At 37.7% G+C, this 16,642-nt stretch overlaps 1 protein-coding gene across 1 annotated transcript in view; it reads right to left on the bottom strand.

The window, feature by feature from the left end:
- Positions 1–6,378: 6,378 nt before the first annotated feature.
- The window catches only part of PDE10A (phosphodiesterase 10A), a 126,348-nt gene continuing 116,084 nt past the window's right edge, over positions 6,379–16,642 (bottom strand). The window contains exons 18-22 of the mRNA XM_063307696.1: positions 13,968–14,140; positions 10,421–10,532; positions 9,971–10,051; positions 9,018–9,106; positions 6,379–7,721 (exon numbers count right to left, since the gene is read on the bottom strand). Coding sequence (XP_063163766.1) covers positions 7,607–7,721; positions 9,018–9,106; positions 9,971–10,051; positions 10,421–10,532; positions 13,968–14,140 — 570 coding nt within the window. The 3' untranslated portion in view covers positions 6,379–7,606. The remainder of the gene's footprint in view (positions 7,722–9,017; positions 9,107–9,970; positions 10,052–10,420; positions 10,533–13,967; positions 14,141–16,642) is intronic.

Here is a 16,642-nt window from a genome sequence, read left to right as displayed (position 1 = left end):
GTCTCCCACCTTCCCTTCTTAGGGAAGGTGGTTGAGAAAGTGGTGGTGTTAAAGCTCCAGAGGGACCTGGAGGAAATGGATTATCTAGACCCCGTTCAGTCAGGTTTCAGGCCCAGATATGGGATGGAAACAGCATTGGTTGCACTTACGGATGATTTCCAGTGGGAATGGGATGGTGGCAGTGCAGCCATTCTTGCTGTTCTTGACCTCTCAGTAGCTTTTGATACCATCAACCATGGTATCTTTTTGGGATGGCTCAGGAAGTTGGGGGTGGGTGGTGTGGTTTTGCGCTGGTTCACCTCCTTCCTCCAGGGCCGGTCCCAGTTGGTGGTGATTGGGAGCGAGAGGTCTGACCCTTGACCCCTTCTTTGTGGGGCGCTGCAGGGTTTGGTTCTCTCTCTGCTCCTTTTCAACAACTATATGAGGCCACTGGGTGAGATCATCCATCATCATCAGATGAGGTATCATCAATATGCTGATAATACTCAACTAAACATCTCCATTCCAGGTGAGGTAAGTGATGCTGTGACTGCCCTCTCTCAGTGCCTGGGGGCTGTAGGGGTCTGGATGGGGAACAACAGGCTTCAGCTGAACCCTGGTAAGATGGACTGGCTGTGGGTTAATGGCTCTTCCGTATCTGGGACATTGTCATCTTTGGTTCTGGATGGGGTTGCACTGTCCCAGACAAACCCGGTGTGTAGCTTGGCCATCCTCCTGGACTCATGGCTCCTGCTCAAAGAGCAGGTGGCAACTGTGGCCAGGAGGGCCTTTGCACAGCTTTGTGTTGTGCACCAGCTACACCCTTTCCTGAATCAGGAGGCCCTTTGGTCACTCATGCCCTTGTTATCTCTCATATAGACTATTGCAATGCACTCTACATGGGGCTACCCTTGAAGAGTATCCGGAAGCTACAGCTGGTCCAGAATGCAGCCATGCAGGCTATTTTTGGTGCCCCTAGAAGGGCGCATGTAACACCACTACTCTGCAAGCTGCATTGGGTTCCAGTTTGCTTCCGGGTCCAATTATAGGTGCTGGTTATCACCTTTAAAGCCCTACATGGCATGGGGCCAGGTTACCTGAAGGACCATCTCACCCCTATCTCATCGACCCATCCCACCCAATCATGCAGAGAGGGCATGCTGCGGACCCCGTCATTAAAGAGAATTTCATCTGGCAGGGTCCAGGAGGTGGGCCTTCTCTGCAGTAGCTCCTGACCTCTGGAACATACTACCCTTGGAGGTGAGGTTGCCCACCTCTCTCCTGGCCTTCCAGAGGAATTTGAAGACCTGGCTCTGCTGCCTGGCCTGGGGCGGGGAGGGGAATAGTCGTGCTTGGGGATGGCTATTGCCTTAAGCCACTCATTGCACACAAGGACTGAATTAAATCATTTTCCATCTGGATTTCATTTTTACCTGTATTTATTGTTTATTCATATATTGTATTTATATGTTATAATTATATTGTATGTTTGATGTTTTATTATTTTATTGTAAACTGCTCAGAGTCCCTCTGGTGGGAGGAGATGGGCAGTGACAAATCTGATAAATAAAATAAATAAATAAATAAATATATTCCACTGATGAGCATAGGATGCAGGTTCCCAGAAATCTCTGGGAAAACTAAACATCCTCTTAGGACACTAGAGCAGCCGCCTAATTGGAAACAGGAAGCTAGTGGTGGAGGAGAGACAGGGACTAATCACTGAAAGAGACAAAACAGAGGCAAGGTAAAGGAAGGTCACCTGAGAAGAATGCCAAATCACTGGCAGAGTCCACAGCAGGGGAACTCTGTTGGAACAGCTGTGATTGGAAAGGTAGCTGACAAAACTAGCAAGTGTTCTCTGGGTTGTTGTCATGAGTAAGGATGGCGAGCAGGGGGCTCCCATCCAGACTGTCAAGCGCATGCGTAGCACTGATGAATTGTTCAGCCATTCAAAGAGACACAGATCGGGACCGCCTTAACCCTTGGGGGTTATATGTCAGGGTTTTCCCACGCTTCTTCAGTTTGTTAGGATTCCTGTTAAGTACTAGCAATAAATATTAGAGACCAGTTCCTTGTCTCAGTGTGTTTCCTGGTTGTTAGGACAGTTGTTGTTGTTGTTTTACTTCATGTTTCTTTTCCTCCTGCCCTAAACTCATAAGGCAAAATTGATGAGGACTACCTTGGTAGCCACAATATTAGCTAAACCCTGATCATCCCCAAATAAACGGCATACGCTTTCCCCTACTGGCAGTACTCACCTGCTCCCTAGAGCTGCTCTTTTTTGCCATGTATGTACTGCATGCCAACACACATGCAGATATATGTGTGCACATTCGAGTGTCCAAAATGTCCCCCTTGCCTTCCCTGCAGAGGCCCATGCTAGCATTTAGCACTGGTGCTAGACACAATAAATAACAATAAGGAAAACTATGAACGGTTTTTCTTTAAAAAAAATCTGTATTCTATAATATTCACAACATTTGTGTTTTATCTATATTTATATATAGATAAGCATTGAATTAAAATTATGAACAGCTCTAAATATTTTATGTATCATACATATATTTATAATTACATATCCACAGAAGATACCTTGCTGCACTACAGCCAGCTGTTAAAGCAGAAATAAATTTCACAATAGGACCCCCAGATATGCATATATTCTGACTGTTGGGTTTTTTTGCAAATTTATTTACAGTTTACTTAGATCATAATAAATGGTTGTATGCTCTGTTATATAAACATAATAAAGATTTGGGTTCGTTTAAAATACAAAGACTGAAAATGAATACATGAAAAAATACATACCAGGTACATTATTTATAATTTATAAATGCAAAGTTAAGACCTCTTAAAATTATTGCACTTGAGTATTTCTTTTTACAAAGAGATTTCTCAGCAATCATTCATATATATATATATATATATATATATACACACACATACATACATACATACATACACACACACACACACACAAATTTCTTACACATACACACCCTTTTCCCCAACTCCTTGGATACAGTGGATATTGTTGCCTTGAAGCTGTATGTTCCCAGTACAACTTGGGTATAGAGGGATCAAATTTACAACAGATTAATTATGAATGCTTTGAGTGCATGCACTGAGTATTCCCTCATATTATAACCGAGCACAGTTTTTGGTCAGCAAGCATAACCTTTAAAAGAAAATTATTGTGACGTCTGTTTGTTAGGTTGTATAATGCAAAATTCTAAGTAACAGTAAAGGGAAATTTCTGTCCTCTGAACAAATACACTCACATTATACTTATGACACAATATGGAAATGCCATTGTAATTTCAAATTTCTGTGGGATGATCAGAACTGCATGATTTGTTGCAGGCCTGCTGCATTTTTTCAAAAGAAAATGCCATATATATTACTTACAGTTTTAGCACTGTCTGAACAAATGACTCATACATGCTAATGCTACCCGGAAAAGAGAAATATTTCTGGTTATGTAATCTATGTAGAATCACTGTTCCCCTGAGCTCCACACTGCATGCCCTGTGTCAACTGATTTATTTTACATCCCTTATTTAAAAATCATACTGGTGTACTCTTCTAGCAGTTCTACAGAGTACAACCTAGACAATGATTACAATGAAATATTGCTGCCCATTCAAAAGTTTCTTAATTACACCAGTGCAATTTCCACCAAGCAAAATATTTGATATATTATGTATATTATAATGCTTTATAAATATAAAGGTACCATAGTCAAAAGCATTTCTGTGACCTGCTTTAAGCTGCTATACACTTGATAATGCAAATTTCAAGATGCACAGCAGTGAAATAAATGCCCAATATGGTTATGTTGTTTAGAACCTTATCACATTTTACTCAATCTTTGGGAATCCACTGAAGATGCACTCTTGTAGGATTGCACTAGTCTTGGTGTTCAGTTGTAACAAGGGCCAAGGAGTGGGAAAGTGTGCAAGTTGGACACCTATTCCCAATCTGCGTATCGGATCTTAAGGACAAATAATATATGAATAGTTGCTCAGACAACTTTTCTCATTCTATAAAAGAAATGTAAAAGTAGAAGTTCAACACATTTTCTCTATATTCTATAAGAAGATCTGATCTAGAGATCAAAGGGGGGAAAAAGAAGCAATTTCTTTACCAAGAATATTGTGATGGTATTTTAAAAGAGATTAAAATGTATCATTCTCACATCTACCAAAGCTTGCTTAGTGCAAGATTCTACAGCAGAAAATAATTTATTTTGTTTTGTTGTTCAACACAAACATTAATATTTGTAACTTACATTTTTATATTTCCCCTACAAATTGTTACCAGCTTGTTGTACTCATTTATCTGAAACGATCCAGATAATTAAAGAAATAAAGATATACAAGTCTCTTAAGTTGTAGTTTGAACTCAGAAAATGGCTTGGGGCAACAAATATATTTTCATATAACAAAGTCTAGGAGAAAAAGTTATTTAAGTACTTCACTAGATATGTAATACATTCATAAACTTATTCCTGGCAGTATTACATCTTTGACATACTTTTATATTTCAACTCCGATGAAGCAGACTGTGGGGTAGAGCAATAAACAAATATTAAAGTTAATTGAAGCTACAATCCTATGGCCCTGAGAACTTGACCCTGGGATCACAGCATTGATGGTTAAGTTTGGAAAATTTCCAAAGGGGGTTAACAGGGGCTGGACAGAATCAATGTCATAAATTAAAGCTACTTCACATTCTGAATAACAAATATTTGTAAAGAACCCCTGCTGATTGTTTGAGAACAATCTGATGTCTGGCCAGCCTTTTTTCATAACTGTTACAATATAGTCACTTGCATAATGACCAGGAACAGGGACTATACATGCTACATAACCTCTAGGAAATGTAGAGGATAGTAGGCTGAATGAACCAGACCAATCTATCATATTACAAACCAGCATTCCCAAGTCAGCTATTTTGTTAAACATTTCCTTAATGCTTTTCTTGAACTCTACTAACTAGTTTTTTTTATGTTATGTTATGATACACACAAACACACACACACACATCCTGTTTATTGTGTGTGTGCATTATGTGTTCATACACACAGTTACTCAGTTGAACCAAATTCATTCATGTTTGGTGTATGCTTTCGTTAATACTTCCTTGGTTGTGCCACACAGTAATATCTGCACAATAATGAAAGTCAGTAAGCTGAATACCATGAAATTTAGGCCAGAGAAGGCATTTTTTCAAGAACCTAATCTTTCAAAATACCTGCCAGGCAACAAAACTTAAATCTACAAATTAGACATATAGTAAAAGCTCTAGTATATTTGTGCAATCATATTTCTAACCAGATAGTGCACATTTATGAGGAACAATATTCCAGGAGTGGCAAATTAGCATTCCCCCAGATGCTACTAAACTATTACTCTCATCATTCATCGCCATTAGCAACTTTGGCTAAGGCAGCCAGGAGCTGTGTTCAGCAAGATCTGGAAGGATATAGGTTTCCCCATCTCTATTACATGTGCTCAATTGTAACCTACACCAACATTCTTTGGGTCCTGACCAATAAAATAATTAATTAAAATGACATTGGACTGGCACAGTATAACTTGTATAATAACATTCATAATTAATCAGCTAAAAATACAATTATATTCCAGAGAGGTAGCCATGGTAATCTTATGCACAAAAAGCAGGAAAAGCAACATAGAGTTATTTGTCCAGAATCCATTTTAGGATCCATATGTCAGTTTATAAAATTAGCTATTTGCTTTCCAATACTTTCTTCATTTGACTCTCTCAGCATTTGATGGTTACGTTTGGAACATTGTCGCATGGTGCATGACAGCTCATGGATCCAGTATGTCTGCCTCTTGAACATAATGTTGGAATGGGGTATATAATGGTGATGTATAGGTATTGTATGTAAAGATTCTGCAGAGGAGGCCCATATGATAGACTCATTTAAATGTTGTATCAAGTATATGAATGAAGCCTAGTTCAGAAGAAAGGATCTCCTACTGAGAGAGGGGGAGGGAGGGAGGGAGAAGATTTCCATTCAAGTCAACAGAGGTGTTCACACTGAGGTCAGTGGTGCTAGGATTAAACCTCATGGCTTATTGATATATCGTCTAAAACTAGATTAAGGTTAACATATTTGCACTAGGTGTACAATTCAGTTCTGCAAAGAGGTATAGACATTAGGACTGTACATGCTTCAAAAGTGATTTGGAAGAAGCTTTCTGGGCCTCATAGGAGCACAGCTCCTCTTTGCTATCCATTAAAGCAACTTAACTTTTTTCAGGGTTTTGTATGAGCCTGGGGAAAAAAAAGACATTAAGGAGTCAATTTCTTAAACTTAATGCAACTCTTAAAGCAGCCACAACTTTTTTCAGGCCTACAGGAAGCCTGAAAAAGAAGAACTATTCTAATGAATAGTAGAGGTACTGTGCTCATGTAAGGCTTAAAACATTTCTTTCTTTCTTCACATTTTCAAAGCATGTACAGCCTAACACATATGGAAATATATCACATAATGCAATTATGTGCAGAATTGGGGCCAAAATCAATACAGACTTCATTCACAGTATGTAAGTGCAATGGTTTACAAATCAGCTTTCTTGTTCCACAGGCAACAGTTTACAAGACTAGACTTCTTCTTTTTTTAAGGTTATCAGGTAAATGGAGATTCAAAGGGAAAGGCAGAAAAGAACCCACCCAGTACTAGCGAGCAACACAGAAGCTACTAAGAACAAGTAAGTACCATTATGACTTCTAGAAATTATGACTATGCCTGGAAGGTCCTATTTTTTGTAAACTAGCTGGGATTTGGAGGCATCCATCTCTAATATCTGTTTTAAAAATGACTGGCTTTTCCTGACAGATTTTTGCTACCACATTTGAAATTCAACCCATTGCTGTTACTAGGGTTGAAAAGAATGTCTTCAGGTACCTGACAGGACACTTACAACCAGAAGTAAATATTCTACTATATCCAGTGTAGAAATAGACACTTTCCCTAAATTATAAAATCACTAAAGAAACACTGATATTTTCTCCCCAATGACTAATGTGTGCAATAGAGTAGTTGCTTTATGATGCTAATCAAATAACTTTTGGAGACTAGTATCTGGAAGTTAAACCTCCCACTGGAGCAAGATAAATTCAAGTACTGTAAACTCAGTGATAGTTTCTGCCCCAGAGATTTTCTTCTGGAGTTCAAAGATCAAACAAAAACATGTACCATATTAGTGTGGCAATGTCCTATTTATAGCCTAGACTTCCCCAGGTGAGCCTGGTATTAAAGCCAATCACAGTATTGTGTAATAGTAAGCAAAAGTACCAGTGAAACCTCCTTACCGCAAAGACACAATTTAAAAGCAACCCTAGGTTAGCCCTCCCAGTCCAATCATCTTGAAATTAAGGCCTCAGCAAAATAGCCTATAAAAAAGCCAGTCTTTTATATTTACAAGCCAACTTTTGCTTTGATAGTTGAATTATCACTCAAACTTGTGTTCACACTGTTATCACCGAGGAAAAGAAATTTGCACTCAGCCTTCCCTGTTTGTATTTGCAGGGTGGTTTATCCTTTTAAAGAGCTAAAAATTGGGTGGGAGCCTTAAATAAAGGTGGATCAGTCATCAATCTTCACAGGAAAAGAGCCTGAGTCAGAACTACTGGACTCAGTGGGTATCCATCCATAAGCTTCTTCCCCTCGTATCACTTTTTCCCATTGTTTGAGATTTTCCCTGGAGAGAAAGGGAAAACATAAGATTACTCACTTTTCAGGTATTTTATTGGTAGATCAGTATACAAAAATCAAATTAACTTTTATAAAAATTACTTCTGATATCAGCTCGTCCTTCACAGAGGCAGGCATGACAGTTGATCTCTTATATCTGGGCTTTCAATTTAGGGAGAACTTTAAATAGCAACTGTGTCATTAATTACTGGATGTTCAATATCAAGTTGAAAAAGTATGCCTTTATCCTCTTGGATGTAGTAGTTTGATTACCTATGCCACAAAATGTCATCAACGCTGCTTTGTGAATACAGGTAGTCCTCGCTTAACAACCACAATTGGGACTGGAATTTTGGTTGCTAAGTGAAGTGGTCAGTAAGTGAATCTGACCCAGTTTTACAACCTTTTTGCAGTGTTCATTAAGCAAATCACCATGGTTGTTAAGCGAACCACATAGTCATTAAGCAAATTGCATGATTCCCCATTGATTTTGCTTGCCAGAAGCCAGCCAGGAAGGTCAAAAATGATCATGTGACCACAGGATGCTGCACCAGTCATAAATGCAAACCAGTTGTCAAGCACCCAAATGGTGATCACATGACCGCAGGGATGCTACAACTTTTGTAAGTGTGAGCACTGGTTGTCTTTTTTTTTCAGCACCGTTGTAAGTCTGAACCATCACTAAATGAATGGTCATTAAGTGAGGACTACCTGTAGTTATCAACTAATGTTGCATATATTTAAGTTTCAATGTAACTCTTTGCATTGCATGTCCCTTTGACCTTCCCTATGACCCCTATACCGAACTATGCAGGTTTAGAATTTAAAAAACTAAGAGCAACTGGGATTCCAGGAAGGACAGACACTAGCCAAAACAAACTGAGTGAGCTAAAATGATAATCTCCTTCTCCAAATTCCATGGTAGAAGAAAGATAACTTCTATTAACTATAAAAGGTAATCACAATGCACTTTTCTCCCCCTTTTGTCTTACCCTAAAAAAGTCTTGGCATGCATGTAGCTCTACAAATTTAGAGCACCAAGCTCTAAAGAGATTGAAGAATTTGTTGTTGGTATGTTTCTTGCAAAAGGCATGCGACAAATCCATGTTACAGGAAAGAATTAAAGAAATTGTGCAGGCCTTCTCTTAAAGCAAATAGCTAGTTAAAATTATTGCATCTGATATACCTCCCTCACTTCTGAAAGAGTTTGTAAAGAGGAATAATCATTTAGTATCCTTCCTTGTGTGAAAGTAAGACTATTTAATGGCTTTCAGTTGACTGTTCAAGACAAATTCATATTTACCTGCATGCTCGAAGTAGTGGCCCTGTGGGAGGGAGGATCTGTGTGAGTGTGGTGTAGCACGGCAAGGCTACAGCATTATAGAACCCAATCTGGGAAAAAGAAATAATAAAAATCAAAACAATATTAATGAACTCAGAAAGGCACATAAATTGCTTGGCAAGGAAACTGCTGATAGTAAAAATTTTTACTAAATATGTGTTCTTAGTAATGCCAATCCCACTCTTCGAGTGAGATGGTTGGTGATGAAATTCGAAATATAAATACATGAATAAATAAATAAATACCTCATATATACCTCTAGAATCTATACAATGTAAGTCAAAGGTCGCAATGTTGCCACTTGCCAGTCAAGAACTCAAAATTTGCAACAGTTCCTAAAGCTGTCATCTTTGCTAACAGAATGTTTGTCATATATCCTCACTGTATTTTACAAATGTATGTTAAACCCCCTCTTCCCTTCTATTTTCTTACAAAGCTGAAAGAGGCTAATAAGCAAGCAATGTTCTTCTTTCTTTGCTCTGGATTTTTGTGGAATGATCATTATTCACCCCCGAATCAATAACTAACTGTGCATTTTTAAGTGATCATATCAGAATCCCAGTGATGCATAGGAATTGTTTATAATTAATAAACATAAGCTTCTCTTTTTCTTTCACTATGCATATTTTTCAGTTTTTAAGGATTTGTAATTTGGACCATTAATTGTTCCAAATCAGCACATTAACACTGAAAAAAATGATGTTCATTCTTTTGAGAATTATGAAGAGTTTATTACATTACTAATTTTAATAATGCTTCCAAAAATTTTTGTTCAAAATTCTTTAACATTATTCTAAGCTTTAAAAAAGGTATGAAAAACATTCAAAAAGCAAACATAGCAATACTTAAATATTTGGATACATATATTATGTTCAGATTAAATCTATTCAAAACTTAGAATATTTTAGACCTACCTGGCCCTGAGGAACTTCATCTTTCTTATCTCTGTCCATCATAGGTATAGGTTGAATTCCTAACTTCTTCATTTCATCACCCTGAAAGAAAAATAAAGCTTCTTGAGAATATTCTTCATTTATTATTCTTAGCTATTTCACTCCCAATAATCAAAATTAAACATGTTAAATATATAACGGAGGTAGAATTCTGAAGGCAAACATAAGGTTGTTATATAGACATTCTTCTCAGTGTCTATGAACTGTTTCTTAATTTTTTTTTATAGTTCCTGCTTTTAAAGTTTAAAGTGCCCAGAGTTGTTTGCAGTCAGGTAAGCTATAGATTATAAACAAACAAACAAACAAACAAGTAACATCATCTACTCTATTCAATAGTTTCTAAAAGCTTAGTTTTCTAGTCAAATGTCTACTGATAGATATGCAAATAAATCAGTCATGAAATGCTCATACCTCAGCCCAAAACTCTGCGTATATATCACTGGCGGTCAGTCTGGTAACATGCCATAATTTTGTCACAGAACACAAGTCACAAGCTGTCATCATCAAGCCAATCACGCGATCCCTAGAATATAATAACTTGTGTAGCTGAAACATTTATTTGGCTTTTCAAATATATCCTGTACAGGTAATTGATTTTGAAATAATTCTGATTCAAAGGTAAAGCAGATCAATTCAGATTAAAAAAAAACACAAATAAAAAATAAGCAGCAGTATGCTCAGGATAATTAATACTATTAAAACCATTCAAGAATGTAACAGATGTCTCTTGACAACAAGAAAGTAACAGTGAAGACATCTGATAAACCTAGCTTGGAAGAAAATGCCACCACGTAGGCATACCATACCACTGAAAAGACTCTAGTCACTATCTGCCAAAAAGGATGATAAAAAGGCAACAAAATAGGTTAATGTGGCTTCAAATATATTATAGCATAACATTTCCCAAGCAGTGTTAAATAAGAAATAGAATAATGACCCTGTGATAAAATATCCTTGAACCTTGGATCCATATTCACCTGTGCTGTGTTTTTTGTCTTTGACAGATTGGATCTTAAAAAGTATATTCTTATTGTATATCTAACATATTATGCAAAATACTTTATTATATTAATAGCCTCTAAAAATTATTTCCCATAAAAAGTCCAGGTTATATGCCAAGCAACTCTATAAAAGTATGGGTGGATTCTTTAAAATCAGTGACATTCTCACAATGTGAAATAAATATATGCAGTTGCATTTTCTTAACCTAATTTATCAGAGCACTGATCCAAATTGCAATATAAATTGCTGTTGAGTGGCAAAATTTTCTCCCTGTATTGCTTTCTCTTTTACCAGTAATAATTCAGCTCTTTTTCTGCCCAAAGAACATACTCCATTTTGAATAGCATTCAGAAAGTGATCATCATGGGCACAGCTAAAAGGGAGAAATGGACAGGGGTGGCACTGATGATAATTGCTATATATAAGTACTTCAAAATATATTTTTTTTAAAAACAGAGCATTAATAAATAACACAAAATAAAATATTCCAGACCCATCAGAAAGTCTAAAAGAAGGGAATCTTAACAGACAGGACAATATAATTCATGCATACTTTTGCCATCCCTGCTCTTTTTTTCTTAATTATTGAAGATATTGTCCTGAATCAGCTCTATACATACCATAAAAAATAAATACACTGAACCTGTTTGGTTGCCAAGTGAAGTGTTTGAAAATAAAACGGTGCAATATAAAAGGTGAGCAGATCAATTCCAGAATGCTTTCGAAGTTCAGTTTTATATGAAATTCAATCTTAAATCTTACAGACATCTCTCTGTAGATAATTTTCCCTTGTCAACTTCTTTTTTCCTAAGACTAAACCTCGGACTTTCATATAACTTGAAAATGCTTTAGCAAAGAGCGTTACTGAATTTCAGCAAGAACTAAGGCAGGGGCTTGGTGGACCATGCCAGTGCCTAAGAGGTACAGGTCCATCCATGCCTCTTGCATTGCCAAGATGCACTAATGCTAGGATGTAGCAGCAGGCCTTGGCATGTTGGATGTGCAGGTTTTATTTCTGCTTCATGCTCACATCCAACTCCATCTAATCAGGTTTCATTTTCTACAATACCGGTGTAAATTGAGCAAAACCAAAATAGTTAGGTTAAGGCCCCTCCTAACATAAGAGTTGGAACTACCAAGATTGGAAAGACCAGCTGATTAACCACTGACTTTGTTCCTAAGCCAGAAGAAACACTGGAAAAGTAGTGTTTTCAACAGGAGCCACAAGGCAAACTATTTCTTATTGGTGGGAACTCCAGCGTTGTTCCACCTTCTGAACCTCCACGGCACCTTGCCATCATTTGCCACTCCCTTCACCTACTGATTAGTTGGGTTTTTCCACTATTAGGTATTCTCTTCTGAAGAATGCTCAGCAAATGCTGGTGGTTTACATCAATTCAGATTTTATCCAAAATACTAAGAATTGTCCAAATGTCACAGCAATATATACAGTATGTTGTTCCAAGCACAGCTTTTTGTTGTAAGATGAATAATTCTAATTTTTTGCAGCTGTTTTGACAATTCTATAGTTATAGTTGCTAATGCTCAACAAGTATAAGAAAAACTTTTGTTGGCTTACTCAATGATCTCTCTATTTTGATTGTTGAATCCCAATTTTTTATAATCTTTTCCAATTCCTTTTGAGTTTATCCACTATAATTAGTACTGCCATGTCTATAAGTAAAATATGCTTTTCCTCAGGTTGGTTTGTTGTATTCTAGATGTTGGTCTGTCTGAATTTGGAAGTTCCAGAAAAAAAATTATATAATCATTCTGGAGCCCATAATCAATATTAAGGTTGTCCCAATACTTTGGGGCATCAAATCCATTATTTTTACATAAATTTTAGTGTACCATTTTTGCTGCACAATCATGCCTTGTCTAGGCAATTTTGCTACAGCTGCTTATTAGCTGGTCAACAATTTCATCTTCCTCTTAGCACAAGATATGCTTGCTCTTGTTTCCATTTTTTTTTTAATTTCACTTTTTATGGAATGTGTTCCTATGTTCTTGTGGGCCAAATATTAATCCTTTGGTTTCCTTCTCGATGGGATCAATCTGAAGCCATTGCAAAGTTTTGCCACATTTACCACTATACCCACATAGTGATTTGTTGGATTTTTCTGTTGTTGTTGTTTATTCTCACCAAAAATACAAATGTGCAGAAAGAAAAACAAGAGGAAGTCTAAGATGCTAGCTGGCTGCCAATTTTGGCATCATCCCATTGGTCAGTTGAATGGACTATTGTCCAGCTCCAAAAGAGGGCAGAAGGAGCAGCAAGAACATTAGAGTGGTAGCATAAAATGGCTGCTAGGAATATAAGAAGTGAGACTGGTGATTATGAGGAAGTATCCCACGTCTCAATATGGTTTTACATTTGCAACCTTCTAACCCCTAAATCTATCTTCTCTGAACTTTTGTAGGGAAATTTTGCTACATTTATGCCAATACGAACAATGATCACAGATATTATCAATCTTCTTTTTAAAATCTCAGTATTTGAACTACCTAGTCAACTCTTTCATCACATATCATCAACTGTGTCTGTAGATTAAGGCAGAAATGAAGTTCTGATTATCTGACTGGCCATGAAAAATCAGAAAGAAGTTTAGATTATCTTTGCCACCAGGACTGTGGACAGGTGCATACATTCCAAGCTTAAATTTATCAGAAAGTTCCTGAGTGCTTTGTTGAACACATGCCAACAATAAAATACCTCTTGATTGATTCCTTTATGAGGGTTTGGTACACATTCCTCATAATGTTTTATATATTAAACTAGTTACATAGCCAAATACAGGAAGCTAATTGTCTGTCTGTCTGTCTGTCTGTCTGTCTATCTATCTAATTTATCCCCACCCATCTCCTCCCGTTGGAGGACTCTGGGCGGTTTTAGCTTTCAAAACAAGGAAATATGACTGAGATTTCAAACTATATATATTCACTTGTATTTTACCTATGTGCTTGGTTTTTAAGATTCAGTGATCTTGTCTGTTGCAGCTCTTCCAGCTGTTTTCGGTTTCCAAAATACAGAGCAAGGTCTGTAGCAATAATGGCTTTGCGGATAATTTCCAAGACCTGTTCATACTCACTGGAGTTCAAATTAGAGAAAATATTGTGGCCTTCCAGCTAGAAAAAAAATTAAAAGACATAAAGATATTATTGTGAGCAATTTAAACCCTTGTTTTAAGACTACCAAGACTATACTGGATCTATACAGGTATAGGTAAAGGTAAAGGTTCCCCTTGACGTAAAGTCCAGTCGTGTCCGACTCTAGGGGGCGGTGCTCATCTCCGTTTCTAAGCCGTTAGAGCCGGCGTTGTCCGTAGACCCGTCCATGGTCATGTGGCCGGCATGACGACACAGAATGCCGTTACCTTCCCGCCAAAGTGGTACCTATTGATCTACTCACATTTGCATGTTTTCAAACTGCTAGGTGAGCAGGAGCTGGGACTAGCAAAGGGAGCTCACCCCGTCGCGCGGATTCGAACTGCCGACCTTCCAATCGGCAAGCTCAGCAGCGCAGCGGTTTAACCCGCAGCGCCACCGCGTCCCTATACTATACAGGTATAGTAGCTCTGAAAACAAGACATTGGATTTTACCCATGTGTGTTTAAAAAAACCAGTATTGCTGAAACTTTAAGGATCTAAGGCATGCGTAGGCAACCATTTTGAAGTGGTGAGCAGATTTGGAATTTTGAAAACATGTGATGGGTCTGTTGTAAGTTTTGAGTGGGTGCCAAAAAACCAAAGCAACACCCAAACCAGTTCCAGTTTTTTTTTTCTTTTTATTGTCACAATAAAAAGAAGGTAGAAGGTACATCACTAGTACTTTCCACTGAACTATTTTTGCTGTCTCGGTTCATTTTTAAGGCCTTTTATCTTTCACTCTGAGATCACTTTCTGGGGAATATTCCACATCAACACCTTCAATGCCTGCCAAGTCTGTAAACAAGGGATATGGCCTCAGCTGCTTTCCCAGTCACTGAGTTTTTTAATGAGGATGAGAAACCTAAATTTTCCTTTCAGTTTTTACTCACTGTAAGAACCTAGCTGATCCCTCCTTCTTATCCATAACTTCCTTTCCCTTGGATCAACCTTGGGCCACTATCAGGTATTTGGTGCTGAAATAAGGTAGCCTGCCAATTTGAGCTTCTCTTTTCTCTCAATCTGGTAATAGGGGTGTTCCTTTTCCTCCCTGTACCTGTGTTCCTTCTTTTGCAGGTGGTGATTTGCCAGCATTGGGTTGGACCTGTGGACCTGACTTAGACAGAAACTGGTCTTCTCAGTGCCATGAGTACCTCTCCTTTGGGCAAATGTAACCACTGGGTTACTAATGCTAGGGACATCCTGTCCCCTGAGGTTTCTACTAGGAGTATTCTCTCCTTTAGCACCCTCTTCTTTGTCATCAATTCCTAGATGCTCCCAACTGGATGACTGCTGGACTGGACTGGTGATTAGCAGGCTTTGACTGGGATTCCTCCCTGACCCTGATAGAGGTAATTGGCTGGACTCCAGCTGAATCTTCTAGTTGGTCCCAGTTGGAGTCTTGTGCAGCTGAGAGGGTGGAGCCTCTCTGGGACTCTGGATCTTTCCACAGAAACAATCTAACCAGAAGTTGCCATCATCCAATCTGTTATTCAACTAGCATGATAATTTCCTACTGCCAGTTAATCTTGATCTTTAAAATCTTGTGAGACTTTAACTTTACCCTAGATCTTGTGTTAGACCTTATATAATTAGTTGATTGTTTCTGCCAATCATTTAATTTTGTCTTCAATTCTTATTGGGATCATTTGAAACAAAAAACTAAGCCTTGGTAAAATGTTCATTTTTACTGTGGTGTTTCTTCCTATCCAGGACAGTTTAAACTTTCTCGATCTAATACTGTCTACCATTACACTTTTCCAAGTAATTTTTGTCCTGTCTTCCAAAAAAACCCTCTGAATAATTCTGCCCCCTTTTCAATATGACAGCCCTTCAGATACCTGAAGATAGTTATCTTGTCTCCCCATAGTCGTCTCTTCTCCATACTGAATACACCAAATGCTTCTAATTGTGCCTCATAAGTTTTCTTTTTTTCCAGGCCCCTTGGCTGCTCAGCAGAATTTAACTCATATCTGGATACCTCTAAGTATCGAAGAAGAAACCTATGATTCTCAGGATACTACACACTTCCCTCTTCATGAAAATTATGGTGTTCTTTGGGTGATGTGAGCATGAAGTGAACATTCTAAATTTGTATTGGGAGAAAATGTTGATCTATAAGATTAAAAACTCATTTTGAATTTGGACAAATGGGAGAGCAGGGGAGGGTGGGATAAGAAAGTAGTTCAAGTTTTTTTTTAAAAGTCACTCTGCCTGACACAGGCTTGATAGGAAAATGAAGGTGAACTTCCTTTTCTACTTGAAGTCTTCCTAAGATTGATTTGCAAATTTAGTAAATCATACATTCAATATGATCCTAATCCTTAATCAAACATTTTTCTTTGGGTTTCAAACTTTGACTTTTGCACTTTTATTTATTTTCAGAAAAACATACCCTGCACTGAACTGTGAAATAAATAGAATATTTTAAAGGTGTAACAGATTTGCCATATTAAAAAGGGAAATGTCCACACAGAATTTAAA

Source organism: Candoia aspera, chromosome 1 (assembly GCF_035149785.1).
Source record: "Candoia aspera isolate rCanAsp1 chromosome 1, rCanAsp1.hap2, whole genome shotgun sequence".
NCBI lineage: Eukaryota > Metazoa > Chordata > Lepidosauria > Squamata > Boidae > Candoia > Candoia aspera.
Note: the sequence above shows the minus strand (reverse complement) of the source record. Positions and strands in the feature narration are given on the sequence as shown.